Source organism: Hoplias malabaricus, chromosome 1 (assembly GCF_029633855.1).
Source record: "Hoplias malabaricus isolate fHopMal1 chromosome 1, fHopMal1.hap1, whole genome shotgun sequence".
Taxonomy (NCBI): domain Eukaryota; kingdom Metazoa; phylum Chordata; class Actinopteri; order Characiformes; family Erythrinidae; genus Hoplias; species Hoplias malabaricus.
The window spans coordinates 77,434,128-77,452,194 of NC_089800.1; the positions used below are offsets into that span (position 1 = coordinate 77,434,128).

General features: G+C 41.0%; 1 protein-coding gene across 1 annotated transcript; it reads left to right on the top strand.

The window, feature by feature from the left end:
- The first annotated feature begins 3,042 nt into the window (after positions 1-3,042).
- On the top strand, positions 3,043-14,967 carry pkdccb (protein kinase domain containing, cytoplasmic b). Its single transcript, XM_066684162.1, has 7 exons — positions 3,043-3,721; positions 5,895-6,011; positions 8,522-8,793; positions 10,598-10,677; positions 10,766-10,873; positions 12,773-12,949; positions 13,788-14,967. The coding sequence occupies exons 1-7, from the start codon at positions 3,170-3,172 to the stop codon at positions 13,889-13,891; spliced, it is 1,410 nt and encodes a 469-aa protein (XP_066540259.1). The 5' UTR covers positions 3,043-3,169; the 3' UTR covers positions 13,892-14,967.
- Positions 14,968-18,067: the final 3,100 nt, after the last annotated feature.

Genomic DNA, 18,067 nt, shown 5'->3' on the forward strand with positions numbered 1-18,067 from the left:
CACACATTTGGTGATGTAAGATTAGGTCCCTAAACAATCACCTTTTACACAGCAGTGTGGTTACAAATAAAGTGATGTATGCAGGTATATTAATTAGCTTCTTGATTTATTGTGATAGGTGGTGCTTTGAAGCATAGATCCAACTACTCCCTGTAGAACATGTATAATTTGATTATTTGATGGATGCATGTTTGATTGCAGAGTTGCTTTACCACTGAGAATTGCTACAAAACTCGTAGCACTTTTCCTAAGCGAGATTTAATGGCTCCATTTTATGCAGATGCTGGCTTTAACCACTACTTATAACTTTGGGCGAGTTCCAGATTATAATGTAGGTTTGAAAGTAACTATAAAAGCTCGAACTGAATTTCACATGGAAATTAGCCCACATGTTCTGGTGGTGGAGCTGAGGAAGTTGCTTTCTGCAAGTATTTTACATCCTTCAGGGCTTTCATGTTTGAGTTTAATACACATTGTCCTCACCCATTCATTCCTTCATCTTATGTAACCACTTCATTCTGTTCAGGGCAGCAGTGAGTATGGAGGGAACCCTGAAGGTTTGGGTGCAAGGCTGGAACACACCTTGGACAGGGTGCGTTTTCTACGGGGCATCAGCTCACTCAGCATGTCACAGTGTCTCACCCTGTCACAAACACACACATCCAAAGAAAACCCAATCAGACATTGGAGGAACAAGCAAAGTTCTCTTAAAGGTGTAGTTCACTACTGTATTCAAAACACACTTTTTTTTATATAAAATTCAGATGCTTCTTCACTATTTGCTGCTCTCCTGTCTGTTTGCATACTGGAAACTGGTCTAATGTGTTTATGAAACCCTAGTGTCAGTAAACGAGTAAAAAAAAAAAAAAAAGGCTCAGTCAGACATGCTAGGCTTCCTTTCTGTTTCTTGTTTTAAAGGGCCCATGGGCTCATATGATGAAATGCTGAAGTGACCTAACACACACACACACACACACACACACACACACACACACACACGTGTGCCAGTCAAAAGTTTGGGCACACCTTCTCATTAGTCATTGGTGGAATAGGGTTGGTTACTGTAGAGAACCAGCAACTACCTCTGCACAACCCAGGTTATGGTCTCAGACACATTAAGAAGGCAGCAGTTCTACAAATTAACTCTTGATGAGGCCACAGCTGTTCACTGAAAACCATTCCAGGTGACGACCTCATGAAGCTGACTGAGAGAACGGCGAGAGTGTGCAAATCTGTCATCAAAACGAAAGTGGGCTACTTTGAAAAATGTAAAGTATAAAACATATTCTAGTTTGTTTAATGCTTTTTGTTCACCTCATAAATCCACGTGTTCCTTCACAATATGTGGAAAATGGGCCGAGAATAAAGGAAACTCTCCCTGACAGGTACTGTATATACAAATCTGCAAGACAGCACATTTTGAATTTGTTGTTTTTGTGATGTCATTACAACACACATAACTGCGTGCTGGATATAGAGTGGATTAACTCCACATGTTAGTGCTGATCTATAAATAATGCAGTTTGAATGTTGAATGCTGCAGCGGAGACAATCAGAAGAGAGGCCATTTAACTATATCAATCTGGATGGCACAGTAAAAAAAAAAACCTACCTAAGGAATATACCAGGCGTAAAAATGAACTGAGACTAAGTCTGTAAGTCTCAGGTAAAGCCATGCTGCAAAGAACAAAATGGTGGAATATGGGCCCTTTAATGCACGGCCCCATGTTGGGTGTCATTTAAATATACTACAATAAGCGGTTTGATCCATCGTTGAGCCGGGGAAGGCATCAACTGTCAGACAGAAGATTATCCAGAGGCCCTTCTATTGTGTATGGTGTGTTGAGCGCTCTCTCTGGCTGCTGCTGGGATTCATTTAGGCCTGTCTGCTCAGGATCAGGGGTGTTTCTGATCTGCCACCCATGATAATTTCCAGTGCCAGCTTTTCTCCAGCGTGGAACACAAGGGTTTATTTACTGCCTGTCTGCATCTCAATGAACACCAATGAACATCTCTCTAATGGAAGCAGAGGGAGAACTACAGGAGTGTACTGAGTGCTCAGCAGAGTTAATGTAGGGTTTTATTTAGCTGAGGAGTTGATGAGACACAGATACTGCTGGTTATTTTAATGTACTCTCAAAATGTATCCCATGTTAGCTTCATTTGTAAGGGTATTATAGTCTGTAACAATATATATAAACTACTTGTAATCTGTTGCTAAGTATTACAGACTTTATGCTGAGTTCTAACAGACCTGTGGTTGGTGCAGTGTGGTGAAGCCCTTTGCTGCCCCCTACTGACTAAAGGATGCTAATTCAATACTTGAAATGTATCCTGAAGGGCGCTAGAAGTTTACATAATAAAGTTCTGTTAAACAATTAAACAATTGTACGTTTTCAAACTAAAAACAATACTAGTACAGAATTAAAATGTGTTGTTTACATAAAATTAACAACAGCAAAGTGTGTAAAGTCTTGGGCTAGATCTCCACTGTCTGTCAGGCGTGTGGTGGGTTCTCTCTGTGTCTGTCTGGGTCTCCTCCAGGTGCTCTAGTATCCTATCACATTCCACACACAAATGTTGGTAGGTGGATTAGCTATGTGAAAGTGTCCACAGGTGTGAGTGACTGCGTGAATGTGTGTAGTTGTCCACAGATATGACTGATTGGGACAGTGTGACATTGACCATAAATGTGAGTGTCTGAGTGACTTGGTGAGTGGCATTCACAATTAAGTAGGCTACTTCCTGTAACACTTTCCCACTTTAGCAATATCAGACCAAACAAATATAGGTATATAAGTCAAGTTATTTGTATCAATAATGCATTGATATATGCCAATTATTGCGATTGGCTGTAAATTTTGAAAGGGCTGTGATGTTCCAAACTTATCAGTCGTTTTAGCTGACTCCACCCCCCGTATATTACCAAATAAACAGTGGGCGGGGTTAAACGATACAGGCCCCGCCTTTGAGGCGTGTCACTACAGCTTTACTACAGCGGGAAGCTAGTCTACGTGAGCAGTTGAGTGCACTTCAGTTAGTACTCACTCCACAAACGCACATATGGATACACACACACATACACACACTCACAAACACTCCTGAAAGCATGAAGGAGGTAAAATCCACCGGGGGACGTTTGAGAAAGAATGACCAATAACCGCCGGCCATGAGCTCCAGAGGAAACCCGCTTTTCAGCGCCACTTTCCTCGCTCTGCTTATCATTTCTTTAACGGTCGCTCTGAGGAAATGGCACTTCACTCTCAGGGAGAAAGGGTTCGGGGATGCGGCTCCAAATGTGGACTTAAGCGGCGAGGAACTACTTCAGCAACTAAACGAAAGGCGTCAAGAACTGGTTCCCTTCTACACAACAAGTAACAGACAACAGTTAGCGGTTTTCTCAAGCGTGAACCCTCAAAAAAGTGACACCCTTGGGGGTACGACCCCTCCAGTCACCGCTGGGTCGGCTATCGGATGCAGTGAGTTGAGTGGGATGACTGTGGTCGATGTTCTCGGGGCAGGTTACACGAAAACAGTCCTGAAAGTTGTTCTACAGCAAGGGATTACAGTGGCACTCAAGTCCGTGAACGAACAGGGGGCTGATATGAGGTCCTGCCTTGAAGACTTCAGAGACCCTCGGGGCTGTCAGGAGCTGGTCTCCTTCAAACTGAGGAAAGAAATCATCCTTCTGCAGAGATTACAGCACACTAACATTGTAAAGGTAAGCTTTGGGAAAACTGGTAGACTCATTTACTCATAAAACATATATAACATTTTATATTACAAGATATAAGCCCGTGTAATTACATTAAATGGTTATTCTAGTTCATCCGTAAAGACTATTATGGCAACTCATTATAATATCATCTATAAACCTGTGTAGTAACATTTTAAACATTTTTAAACACAAAAATAGTTACCTAGTTTTATACCACGTAATTACTATTAAACAGTTGTAATGACATGAATAACTATAAAACAAGGTTTTATTACGTCATAAAGACAAAATTCCAGGCTTATTATGATAACGTCATAAAAGCAGCGTAGAGTGTTATCTTTCAGCGCAGGCTACAACTTCCCAACAACGAAAAAGTCATCCTTAGAAAGACTTAATATGAGTCCAGTATTCATAAGGCTTCATGGACACGTTTGTAAGATGTTATATTGTTAATAGACCTTGTAATTGTGACCTGGTCGTATGGGGTAATTGTTCAGCTTTTACATTTACAATTAACAAATCAACCACAATGTAATCCCTGTTCATAAGAATTTTGTTTAGCATTAATTTGTTTGATACATTAAAGCTTTTCTCATTAAACCATGTTATAAATTGATAAGAAACCTGAGAATATGATGAAGTAGTGTAAAATTGTTTTGTACAGTGATTTGTATGTAAGTATATGTCTCGTAATACTTTATAAAGTGTATTGAATGCAGGATTCATAGGAAGTGTTATCAATAAATTGAATTGTCAACTTCTGAAAACGGTTCAGATTCAGATCCCTCTTCTACAATTCTGTTCCTGAGCTGAGCTTTGTTTAAGGGCTTTGCAGGAGCAGTTTCACATGATGTAGCACGTAGTTATTTTGAGGGGTCTGAGAAAGTGACAAATTGCATTAGAGTTGTTAGAGCTCAGGACTTGGACTTGACGCTGTATCACATGGTGATTGATTTCTAACAGCTTTCCTCTTTAGAATAAGAGAAAGATTTGGGGTTACCATTTTGTTTAACCTTTAATAAACTTTGCAAAAACGCTTATTACAGCTTTAATTCACTTACACATTATCTGACATCAGACAATCTTACCCAGTCTGCTTTGTTTTCCATGTAGTTACAGAATCATCAGGTTGTATCTTTAAAACAGTGGTCCTAAAAGTGTTCTTCAGAAATAACCATCTCAGGTCTTTCCTTGGTTATATGTGCCTTGTTCATTACCGAAGCTTTGTATATGGTTCTGTAAAGAACCTTTGTCAAAGTTGTTCCGCACCAAAAAATGTTCTGCTAATGTTACCAAATGCTACAAGTCATGGAACCATATTTGGTTACATGTAAAATTGTATACAGAAATTTATTTGACCAATACACCTTTAAAAACATGTTTCCCAATGGTTTTCAGCTGGAATGCAGTTTCACACTCTTAAAAAAAGGACACTTCAAGGGTTCTTTATTAAAAGCATTGGTCTGTTTGGAACCACATGTTGTTTATAAAGGCTTTTGCAGGGGGAAATGTTTCATTGCACGATGGAACCGTTTTTCAGGCCAGTGGCGAATGGGTTGTAGAGGGTTCTAAATACAGCACTTTTTAAAAAATGGTTCCATATTGCACCAAACAGTGTTCTTTAATAGTTACAGTGTTAAAATACCTTACCCAACCCTTTTAGGAGCGTTATAGAGCCATTTTCAAAATGTTGCCACTGAGAACAATATACAACACATCAACGGCTTCAATCTGAAGAGTAATTTCAGCTTGCAGAAGGTTTTATACAGAGCTCATAACTCTAAATAGAACCTTTAATCTCAAAGAACCCTCTTTTTTAAGATTATGGAAGAAACCGTATTAAAATGTTCCATTATGTGTTCATCCTTTCAACTGTTTTTAATAAAATTTCATATTTACAAATCTGTAGGGATCTTAATAAGTGCTTAGTGCATTTGGAAACATCAGAACACTGTTATACCACTTTTAAACAGCACTTATTAGTGTTCAGTTCTCACAGCCCTGAAGGATATATTGTATATGCACGTTATTTAAAGATTTAAGAGGAGTCCTGTTATCTCATTATATTTGTCTACTGTTTACCAGTCAACACAGCTTTTGCATAATTACTTTATGATGCTTAAAAGCAGGCCTGAAGTTGAAATCCTGACCAACTTGTCTTGTTTGACCATTCCAGCTGAGAGGTCAGTGCCAGGACAGTGGCCTGGTGGGGGGGATCGTGGCTGTGCTGGAGCAGGGGACCCCGCTGCAGATGATTCAGCTCCTGCAGAGCCCCTGGGAGGAGCGCTTTCGGGTAAGAGCTTCAGTCCACAACTCCCCTCCCCCTACCGCCCCACTGAGAGTTAATCAGGAGTTCCCCACCCACAACCCCCCACAGGGGCCATACCTGAGGCGGGGGCTGCATGAAAATTCTCTTGGCTTGGCTGGATTAACTAAAGCCCCATCTCCATACCAGCTAAGCTTGATCAAATACTCTTGAGAGACAGATGTTTGTCTCGAATGTCTCCACTGTCTTTTTAAGCCGAGTGCTATCTGGAGCTCTGTGGGAAAGAGCGGGGATCTGATACTGACCTTCAGGATGAGAGAAATGCCTTATGGAAGTGTTCCGTTGACCAGAGGCAGGTGCAAATAGTTGGCCTACTTTCATCTGCAGTAGTGTCAGAGAAGAGAAGGGTTCGATTGCCAGTGGAACATGAAACTGTTACTGGTTTCAGTGTAAACCAATGTGAAATTCCGGTTATTAGGGTTTTAACGCAAATTACCACAGTGGAGAACCTTACATAAGTTACAGCATCAACCAAAATTAGGATGGAGTTAGATAAACATGGCACAATGTGGTGCCCAATTTCACCGACGTGTCCTGAATCCTGAAATCAGGATGGGGAGGTGATATTGGGCACCACATTGGAGCTCCTGAATACTGAGTCATATGTAAAGCAACACATATGTTGCAACAGTATTTATTTACCTTAATATGACATCTTCAGTATTATGAGCGGTAATAAAGAGAATAGAGCCCCTGTCTTTGCTAAACTTGGCTCAGCACTGCAGAAATTGCACTATGTAACTTCCTGAGGATGGTTAGGAAACCGCCCCCCACCTCCTCCTTGTGTTCAGGGCAGTACTGTAAAAATGAACAGTAGGACCCCAGCAAAGAAATCCACTGGTAAAGTATGTTTTTTTAAAGGATTTAATAAATACATGTTTCCAAAAAAGGGAATCAGGATAATGAAGTAGTCGTGTTAAATAACTCTAATCAGAATAATGATTTTTGCCGTATTTGAGCAGCCCTTCTGTACTTTTTATAACAGGGCTGTCGATAATATTTTAATTAATATAAATGTTTAATGTAGAGTTATTGTTTGAGTGCTCTCTCCCCGTGATGTAGTCCCTCTGCTTTCCACATTTTGGCTTTTGTCTCCTCTGGCCCACCTCACCCACCTCATCAAAGAGCTTATAATTAGCTATTGAGCTGAATCAGGTGTGTTAGAATAAGAACAGCCACAAAAATGTGCAGAGCTAAAGGGTCCCTGGGGCTGTGGGTGGAGAACCCCCTGCTTTTAGAAGACAAAGATGTAGATCTTGACAGATTGCTGTGCACAGCAGTGTTGAACATATTCCTTAAATCTTTGTAAATTCCAGAACTCCGTGTAATGCCTTTCTTCTTTTATCAGATATCCTCTAGGTAGTAGTCAAAAGTTGGGGGCATCAAGCTTTTCAACGTGTTTTAATAAATGAGCCTGATTTTTTTATTTGGTCGATTTGCATTTTAAAAATACATCTAATCTGACATCTTTCTGGGTACAAACTGCAAAACATGAGGAAGCTAGCATGGAAATAATACCATACCTCTATGCATTTAAGCCCTTTGTTATGAGGGTGGCACTCAAACCTTTAAACTCTTTTAACCACATTACAGCTAATTGAGTTTCAGCATGCTCTTTAATCATTAGCTTTTGAAAAGACGGTCACATCATTATTAAGGTAAGAACTACTCCCTATACCACTGGACACTTTGATGAAGGCGTAGATTTGATGAGCTCAAAGAGCTGTTTTAGCTTAAGGACTCCTTGGCATGTGTGTTTTCTCACTTAAATGAGAAGTAACTGTGAAAAGCAAACATTGAATTAAAACAGAAATCAGCCATTTTCTCTAAATGTTTCAGTAGCCACTGTATACACTTAGCATCAATAAAATCTTTGAATTGCTGTTGAAATCATAATGTAATTCCTTTTGAGTTTTTGTAGAGACATTTTAAACCCTTTTTTCCAAAAGAACATCTGTGACCTGCTTTGGTCAAAATGCCACAGGGATCAAACCCCACAGCAGCATTCTCCCCCTGTCTAAACAGCCTGTTTTAGTGTCTGTCCCTTAAATGATAATGAGCCTCTCGCTGTTCACCCCAGCGCACAGCAGCAAGAAGCGAGGAGCAGAAACATTTTTTAGCCGTATTCTCTCGGTTCACTTTCTTCTACATTCTTGTTTTCTCAGTTTTTGCTCAGTGCTCTTATTTCTCAGCTCCTCTTAACCTTGTCTTTGCGCTCTCACGTAAACGCAGGTCCAGTGCTGTGATTGGAGAGTCTCAAACGAGGGGGTGGGACATTTCAAAACTGTCTGCACACATGTAAGATGCAGCACAAAAGGTGTTAGCCCATGTTCCTGTCTTAGGCAGCACACACAAAACTGAAAAACAGGGTGTGGGTTAGTAGCCTCCGGATCTCCACATTGTTGTGCACATGCATGGAACCAAGTGTAATTATTTCATAATATATCCCCTTTAACAATGCCATTTTTTCACTGCAGGTTTGCTTTGGCCTGGTCAGGCTTCTTCAGTATCTGTCTCAGTCTCCTTTGGGCTCCGTGGCCCTGCTGGACTTCCAGCCTCGCCAGTTCGTCATGGTGTCCGGCGAATTGAAGCTCACTGACCTGGATGATGCCAGCGTCAGAGGGCCTTCCTGCCAGACAGACTCGGACTGTCTGCTTCAGTTCCCTCTCCGTAACTTCACCTTCTCCTGCTCAGCCCACGGAGTTTGCGAAGGCCTCAACGAGATGAGGAACCTCTACAATGCCTACAGGTGAGCGCGTCCACATTCCTCCTTTATTGTCTCTGCTGGATGATAAAGAGCTTGTTTTACAAGTGTCTCGCAGGGCTGGAGCGAGGGAGTTTTATGGCCTCCCCACTCACTGCGCTTGTTCTGATTAATTATCCACCGTGTTGAGAATTACAGGCGGCACTTGAAGCATATTGATCGGACAGCTCATGTTACTGCACACTCACATCTGGCAGGCTGGCAGAAGGTATCAGTGCTGGTGTCATAAAACCTTGCTGGAAATCTTGGAGAACAATAAAATACCAAAAAACAAAAACAGGGGTTTTCCAACATTTATGGAAACATTATGGAAAAGTTGGGCATCCGCAGATTTCTGACTGGCGTGTTTATCTGATCTAATTTCATGCAGACTGATGGTCTTCATGTGATCCATTTGCTTGTGAGGGCCATTTGTTTCCCCCTAAATTTATAAAGCATCTTTCACGAGTTTATGCCTGGCAAGGACTGGCATGCTCTCCAGAATGCGTTCCTGCCCTGCACCCAATGTTTCTGAGTAGGCTTTGGACTCAGACCCAAACAAGATGAAGCAGTTACACAAAATGAATGAATAAATTAATGAATTCGTGCCGGTTTTTTTTGCCCTTTATTCAAAAAGCTGTAAAGCTTTAACCCTCTGGGGTCGAAGAACTCAAATACGACTATTTGTGATGTTTCTATTAATATCTTAGCGATAGCACAGCGCAGAAATACAGTTCAAACACTCTCTGAATGTGCAGAAACTACTCTTTCGATTGCATGTTATCGCGAGACTGTACACAATACTGTACACGATAGAGCACATCCCGAGTTACGAGCATATTATGAATAATCTTGAGACACGCCTCCTCTGCCTCTCGCCATGTCTAACTTATGGATTCGCTTGTTTTTAAGACTCTAATTTCAATCAAAACGTTTTTCAGGGTTAGAGACTGATTATCTCTTCATAAAATCTAGGTCTCTAGGTCACATGGGCCTCTTAACGAGAGAGCTGAGATTGTTCTGAACATTTTGATATAAAACATGTAGGCAATATATTATAATACAGGTATTTTAAAGGAGAATTTCAGAAAATTGAGAAAATGTCCTTAGACCCCAAAGGATTAATGAAGCTTTAATGAGAGACCAGGGTTTAAACATCTTGTATCTTGTACCATATTGTCTCTATATGGAATCTGAGCCACTAAAACAGCTTGTTTTGATTTGCCTTGTTTTGTGATGTCACAAAAATCAAACCCATAGCCTGGGCCCCGTTTCCTTAACGCACTGCAATATTAAGATCAACTTGACTTGTAGAAAGGGAATTTAATGTAATGTAGACTACCATTTAACATTGACCCTAGTGCTTTAAAGCCTTTGGGAAACCAGGGCCTGTTTCCCAAACAAACACCAAATGTGTACCGTATAAATCATTGAAATAATAGAAACAGAAAGTTATGTGTCCTTTAAACTTCACATGCTTCAGAATAAATAATGAAAACATTTTATTTCAATGCATTTGCACAGTCATTTGTGCATATGGAGCTCCTGCCAACCCTGGGGGAAGATGCTGTGGTGTTTGATCCTTGTGGTACTTTGTGGAAATGGGTCATAATATGTCCAATTTAAGGCACTTTAGGTGATTTTTAAACTGTTTCGACTAGCCATTTGTCCTAAAATGTCCACAGAGTATTAAGTGTTTTAGGTTCTACAAACGAAAAAGTGGAATTATGAGGTTTTCTTATCTCAGTAATTACCTACAGCTGTAGGATTTAACAAGCTAACCCAAGACGACCCTCGCTTGTATCTCCAGATATTTCTTCATCTATCTGCTGCCTCATCAGGCTCCAGCAGCGCTTAAGCCCCTCGTGGATCGGATAATGAACACCACAGGTGAGCAGCCTTTCTCTCCGTGTGGTTTCACTTATCAAGACGTGTCTTGCTTGCTGAATATATGACTAATCATGGGTTTTTGGAATAGGAGAGCTGAAACAGAGTGTTAATGAAACACTGGGGGCCTTTGAAGAGGTTTTGCATGTATACAAGTCTGGGCTCCATCTGCAGAACCTCCCACCATCAATAATGGAAGGTAAGACCACAGCAAACGTTAGCCTCAGACACTGAGCGTTGGATGGGGATGTTGATTTACAGGCCACAATGTGATGTTTCTTACAGAGCTTACTCCAGCTAGAATCACTCACAAAGGGCTGTACATTGTGTAAAATTTATCAGAGGCATTTAAAAAAAGAAGCAGTGGGCGGCTTCAGATGTTTCAGAGGAAGAATGTGTTCTCCTCCGTTCTTCCGAAGCTCGTAGCACTGTGTGCTGTTGGAGGAGACGCACTGGAAACAGCTAATTATTTTGGAGAAAACTCAGCAAAAACTAAACATTAGTATCCATCAGTGCTAAGATCCATATGCTAATGTAGCCCTAGCTGAAAGACACTCACTATGAATCCTAAGACTGGAAGAATTAATACGATAACATCAGTGCTCAATAATCTCTCCCTGTCACTTTTGATTAAGTTCAGCTGGTGAAGGTGTTCATATTGTCTTGAAAATCCTTTGCACCCTTGGCATTTTCCACAGTTCTGCAGTGAATCTGCCACCCCACTTTTTCACAAACTGCACCTCATTGTCAGCTCCTATCTCAAGAAGAAATATTCTTTTTCATTTTCTCCACACAAAGACCCCCACTGAATCTGAATGTTTTTCGGGAGATGACTAAGGCAGTGCTGAGAATATGAAGCATGCTTTTATGAATGTCAAAAACATAACTCGACCGGCACCTTCAAGCAGATGTGCAAATGGTCATAAAAAGAAACGGCGTAACTTAATATGTCTTCAAGCAGTGGGTGAAATAGTGGTGTCCCCTGCAGGACTTGGGGCCTTACCCTTACTCTCTCTCTCATTCTGTGTGTGTGTGTGTGTGTGTGTGTGTGTGCAGAACCTGAGCTTCTGACACCCATAAATCATCTGCATGGCCAGAGTTCAACAGCGGCGAGGCATAAAAAAAGAGCCAGACATTGTCAGAAGCTTCAAAACCATATGTCCAAACAAGTTCACAACAAGCTCTCGTAAAATGTTCCCACACATTCAGAGAGTGGTTCATTTGTGAGGGGGTTTTTGTACCATTCTTTTCCAGTGTTTGGGAGTCTCTGTTTATTGTTTGTTTCTTAGCAGCACCGTGAGCTCGCTCTGTTTAGGCTACACACACAGTGCTTGTTTCTTATTTGTTTCTTGTCATATGTCCCATATGTGTAATATATGAGTAGCGTGTCGAAGAGTGGGCAGTTAGTGGACGCAGTGTTTAAAAACTCCAGCCGCAGTGGTGTGACAGATCCTCTCAACACACATTAACACACCACCACGTCAGGGTCACGGCAGCGTTGAGAATGATCCGCCACCCGGTTCATACCTGCTCTGTGCTTGTCCTGTGAGGGGCCTGGCCACTGAAGATCACAGAGTGAAAGGGGGCAAACAGAGTATGCAGAGCAACAAAGAAGTGGGCATAATGGCTGACTGCTCTGGTGGGTGAAACCTCCGCTCAGCAAACTGGGACTCTAATGCTGCCAAATGCCAAAATGTAACACTAATTTTATCCAAAAATAACCCAAATTAAATGCCCTTTTAGCTTTAAAATGTGAAAGCTGTGCATTTTCTTAAAAGTCCAGGACATTCAGTTCTAGACTTTAGTGTCAGGACAAATGCACATAAACAAACACACACACACACACACACACACACACACACACACACACACACATAAGTACACTTACTCTCACATTTTACCACCTCCCGTATGGAGTCGAAGGCATGCCAGTGAGTAACGTGAGAGCCTGCCACCTCTGCTGAGAGCAGTAAAGCGGGCGGCGCCTGTTCTGTTTATGTGCGAGGAACATGCTAATGTGTAGCAGATGAGCTGCAGACTCGAGCAAGTCTTTGAGCAGTTGATGTCTGACGTGTGTTTTTCTCTCTCCTCTGTGCAGAGTTTGCTGCAGTGAAAGGCATGAGGGCTGTTGGGAATATGCAGTACAGATGCTGGCCATCCTACGAGCAGCAGGCATGTGTGCTGTCGGTGCACAACGCCACAGAGGCTGCCTACGTCTGCAGCTCTCACCCAGAATGCACTAGCTTCTCACTCAGCAACCAAACAACATGGACAGGTTAGTATTTGACTGAGATGAAACGTGATAAATAACACCTTGTGTCATTCCTATCCCATTCAGATATATTACAGTATGTTTTCTTTAAGAAGTTAGATTTACAACTAAATTAAAAATTAAATAAATAAATAACAAAACATCTCAAAACTGTATCTTTACATTTTTATTTCTTCTTTGTTTTTTTTTGTTTTTTTAATTTAAATAGATGTGTATCTTCACAATGGTAATTTCTCAGGGTACAAATAAAATATCCTGAACTATTAATGGGAATTAATACATCCAGAATATTTAGAGTTAAGGATTTAGAATCATTTCTATTGGTTCCTTCATCAGTAGAATTCAGCACTGTGCTTTTCAGACCCAAAGAATAATATTAGATATGCAAAGCTTTGTTATGACAGAGAAAATACGTCATATTCTATTCATAAATACAGTTATTAAAGCCATGAATTAGATTTGCATTTTGTGACCGTATTCATAGCAAAATAACACTTCCACACTTGAAGGTTTTCTCCAGCTGTTTCAGAGGAGTGATATATTTGTGGTAAGGTATAATACCACATTAATCTGACAGTGCATGTATTGGAGGGTTAAATATATGGTATAAGACTGAAGGATAAAATTTTGGATGCAATACATTTTATGAATATAGGAGACAGAAATGCAAGGCAGTAAATTCCTCCAGCACTGGCTCACGATAACAGACGTTATGTGAATAGATCAGACATGAAATGAACAGCTGCAGCTAGCTCTATTCATTGTTATAAATCATTTAAGCACATCTTCATTGAGGCTGAGTTCCTAACCCTGGGCTCTCCATGCCTTTACTTGTCCGCAGGTCGACTTCTCGCCTCCTTCAGGAGCGGCTACAGCCAGATGCTTCCAGATGTGAGCTCCACAGTCTATGTGAAAAGCACCAAAGCCTTGCCTGCTATGCTTTAAGAGGGGGAGGGGAGAAATCTGAAATGAACAAATCTGATGTATTTATAGGCATCTCTCTCAAAGGCCGTTTGATCTGCCTGCCAATCCTACACGCTGCCAAGAGGTGTTTAAAAGGATTTCCCTTCAGGTATAATTACTCCACCTACAAGAAAAGAAACACCTAGCCCTCTGTGCCTTTCGCCACCTTCTCTGTTGGGTTTGTGTACCACAGTTGAATGAAAGGATATCGAGCCTATACTATACACTCTACACCAAGCAGAAAGAACACAAACAAGCTCTTATACAGCTCTCCTTTGATGTTAACGGACCCAGACGCTCCGCGGCTTTGCGTTATATGCTGGTACATCTTTGAGCACAGTATGCCAATAGACCACAAAGTACAGAAGCAACAGCTGTGTCTGAGCTAAGTTATTTCACAGCTTCTTTAAGCTTTTACAGATGACTTTGTTTTCCGCTGTTTATTTTCCTGGAAGGCTACTAAGGCGCAGAATGCGATTACTTCAGTTAGCAGTGGATTGCCACTGAATTAACCAGCTAATCGTGTCATTTTACCCCTTCCTGGTACTGCCATCATTCAGTGTGCCATCTGTGCAGCAAGGGGTTTCTCCTTTTATGGTGCAAACATGAAGTTTTATCAGCTCCAACACTTGTTCTAGTGCTTTGCATTTGGGGCTGATTTGATAAACATAACTGTGATGTTTCTAACCAGTATTTGGCAAGTTTATTAGTCACGGTTTATAGACATAACATTCCAGTCCATTGTGGATTGATGAATTTAGCATGTCACACTGTCAGTTCGCGAGCTCTGGAATATTGATACTCTCCCACTGAACAAAGACAACGCTGAAAAATTAAACATGTTATTTAAAATGCATTTTTGTTGCGATATTTAAACGTCTCTCTTTTAAATCAGTGTCGTCCATAATTGTAAAAAAGCCTTTTCAGCTTCTTTTTGCAGCCTCACAGTCTACCATTTTCATTTCCATCCAGTGGATGATGCTTTTGTTCTTTCTGAGAAAGAGTTTAATAACGTCTGTTTAGGTTTTGGAGAGTTGTGTAGTCTGTTGTGTTTTTGTGATGCAAGGAATGAATAAAAACATTATTTGTTTTGTACCTTTTTTTTCCTCTGTCGCATTGAAAAACCAACTGAATTGAAGTCTGAAATAATGCCAATGCCCAACATCTGTCACTCTGTCCATTCTCTGCTTTCAGTCTGAACTGAATGGAGAATACCTCGGCACACTGTGCCCCTCGAAGTTTACACAAAACTTTTCGGCCGCATGCTAATGCCTCTCTTGCAGGGTCATTATAGTTTAATTATTGCATGTAAATGCACCCTGTTTGGGGGCCCTTTTCTCATGGAGAGGGACGAAAAACAAAAAAAGCGCATTAAGAACAATTAAAGTAAATCTGCCGTTAGCACACGAATGGGGGGAGCCATCTGGCCCTCCATTCAGGACGGGTATTATAGATATGCACAGATAAGCACAGGCCCAGAGGTTACTCCACAGTGCCCTGGGCTTGGTTTGTTTCTTGGGAGAGAGAAGGTGGAGCACTCACTTATCCCGGGGTTCACTCTCCGATAAGATCTCATGCAATTATGCTAAATTATCCGGGGTATTGAAAACGAGAACGACTCGAATGTGGAGTGAATCAGCAGTAATGGAATTGACCCGAGGGCAGGGTTTGCCCCATCTGGTGGACTGCTCTAACAAAAGGCATACAAGTGTTCTGGTATCAGCAGATATCACTTGGATGATTTACAATGGAGTCCCGGCACTTGCGGTTTTCCTTAATGTACGTAAGAGACACGAAAAACATCACGGCCTTCAAATCAAGTCTGTAGTATGCCTTTCCTGCTGCTTGAATTCTGAACCTAGCTCTGTTTACCTTGGCTCACGCCTTGACAGGGTAATGGTGGCCATGACTTTCTGCTTGCTTTCGGCCAAGCGTGCAAAACTATGCTTCTCATGGTCCAGCTGGAAATTCAACAGTCCATGCACACGAGAAGTTCAAAGCTATGCTTGGGCTATTTTCTCATAGCCGTCACTGATTACAGCACATGAGAAAACAGAAGTCATCAATTTCCGATGTCAAGAGAGTAATTTAAGAAAATATAAGCTACATGTTCACTTAGTCTCAGCTCATTTTCCCCCCAACAAGCCTTGTACTCCAGTTATTTTTAGGCTGAAGTGCAACCCCTTTGCTTATTGCACACCTTTGATATATTCTAAGAATCCTCCAGGCTGTTTTAAGAGCAAAGAAGCGGTGAAAGAGGTTCTTTTCTTCTCTGCCTCCCCATGGGTCACACAGTGGGGCTCTGTTCCTGTGGGTTAAACCTACAGCTGGGCACTGGGGTGGTAATGAATGGGATTGTTATTGCACCCTGCTCGCTCCCCACCATTCTGTTTCTTTAGTTTCCAGTTTCACTTGAGCTGTTTCCATCATTTTTATTCATGACCTCCATCTGGAAATGATATGGAAGCAAAAACAAACCAGCGCTGTCAGCCTGGAAATGCATTGAGGGGCATTAGTGCCTCTGGACACTGCAGTTTCTAGCTGCTATTGGGCCCCAAAATGCGAAGGACTTCTTGGAGCTCCTTAGAGGGAAACAGTGGACTTCTCTGTCTGGCGACAGGCTCGAATCATTAAGCTAATTACAATCTATGCTAGCACGATGAATTCCATTGACAAATGAGGCTAATGAATTCTCTCCTCATATAAAAGTATGCCAAATGTAGTCATCCTGTCTTAAATTTAACACAAAGGTATAACAACGTTAGTGTTATTAACATTAAAATTATGATTATTATCAAAGATTGTTTTAGCACAGGTTTAGCTTAGCACAAAGAATAGAAGCTGGTTTGCTTGTTAGCCTCAGAGTAAACCTGTGATTTATTGAGCTTTAACCCCTTTAACTAGGCTTATTATTTAGTCATTAATCTTAAGCCTTGTACCCAGTAACTGCTTGAAATCATTCTGTGACTAATATGAAGCTAATTGGAGGTTGTGTCGAGTTAAGGTCTAAAACCACAAATAAAGATTATTTCTGCTGAAGTTGGTAATTCACAGAACATTGACCAAACCCAAGCAACCTAATGATAATATCAGAACATTAGTATTATTTCTGCAAGACCATTAATAATAATTTATAAACTTGTCCTTTTTAAAATGTAACATTTATCAAGCTGAAACTTCTTGTAGAAGCTAATGGAAAACATGCCTGTTATGGTAAATGACATAGCAACTATGCTAACCACGCTAGCAACAACTCTCAACCTATCCCAATTTTCCCTAATATTATGATAATTAAACCTACTTTATCTTGTTGTCCCTCATGAGGAAAATTATGTATATTTTACAATAGCGGAAATGGGCATTTAGTGGCTCAGTAATAACTTTGATTATCTCCAAAAAAGCACGAATCCAAAGAGGAAGCTTCGAATCAGCCCAAGCTCACCATGTCCAATGCTAAGTATCAGCTAGAGGGGTATATATATATATATATATATATATATATATATATATATAATTATTATTATTATTTTATTTTATTTTTTTTACTGCAAGTCTATTCTAAAACTACACCTACAATCAATTCTTAATAAGTGGTATCAAATCAAACCACTCTGAATGACATCTTGTGGCCCCTTGAGTTAACTAACGTGTTTGTTTACATAAAAATGAATCGTCACGTGCCTAACCTTAACCATTGAGTACAGACATTTGGACAACCCCCTTGCAAAAGTAGCTATTGTGGGTGAAGCATGAATATATCAATTGAAGTTAAGGCCCTCAGAGCTTTAGGGTTTAAGAGGTCCAGAATCTCACACTAAACTCTTGGGATCCTTGAACACATTCCCAGCACATCAGACTCTACTCTTGAATCAGATTTTGTTGTTGTTGTTGTTGCTGTTCGACGGTAACCCCTCCCCGTCCACCCTTTCCTCCTACTCAAACAACCCTGGCTCATTCATCATGGAGGGTCCACCAGGACTTCATTCCAGCACCATGGCCTGACACAGCTTCTGTAAATCATCTTCCGTCTGTCTGGCCCTCTCTCCTGCCTCGGGGCTGGAGGGGTGCACCGGAGACTGGGGGAGGGTTGGAGAGCAGAGAGCTGAATGTCTGGAGCAGTGGCAGTAGCTGCTGGACAAATCAAAGGTCGCTGAGCCT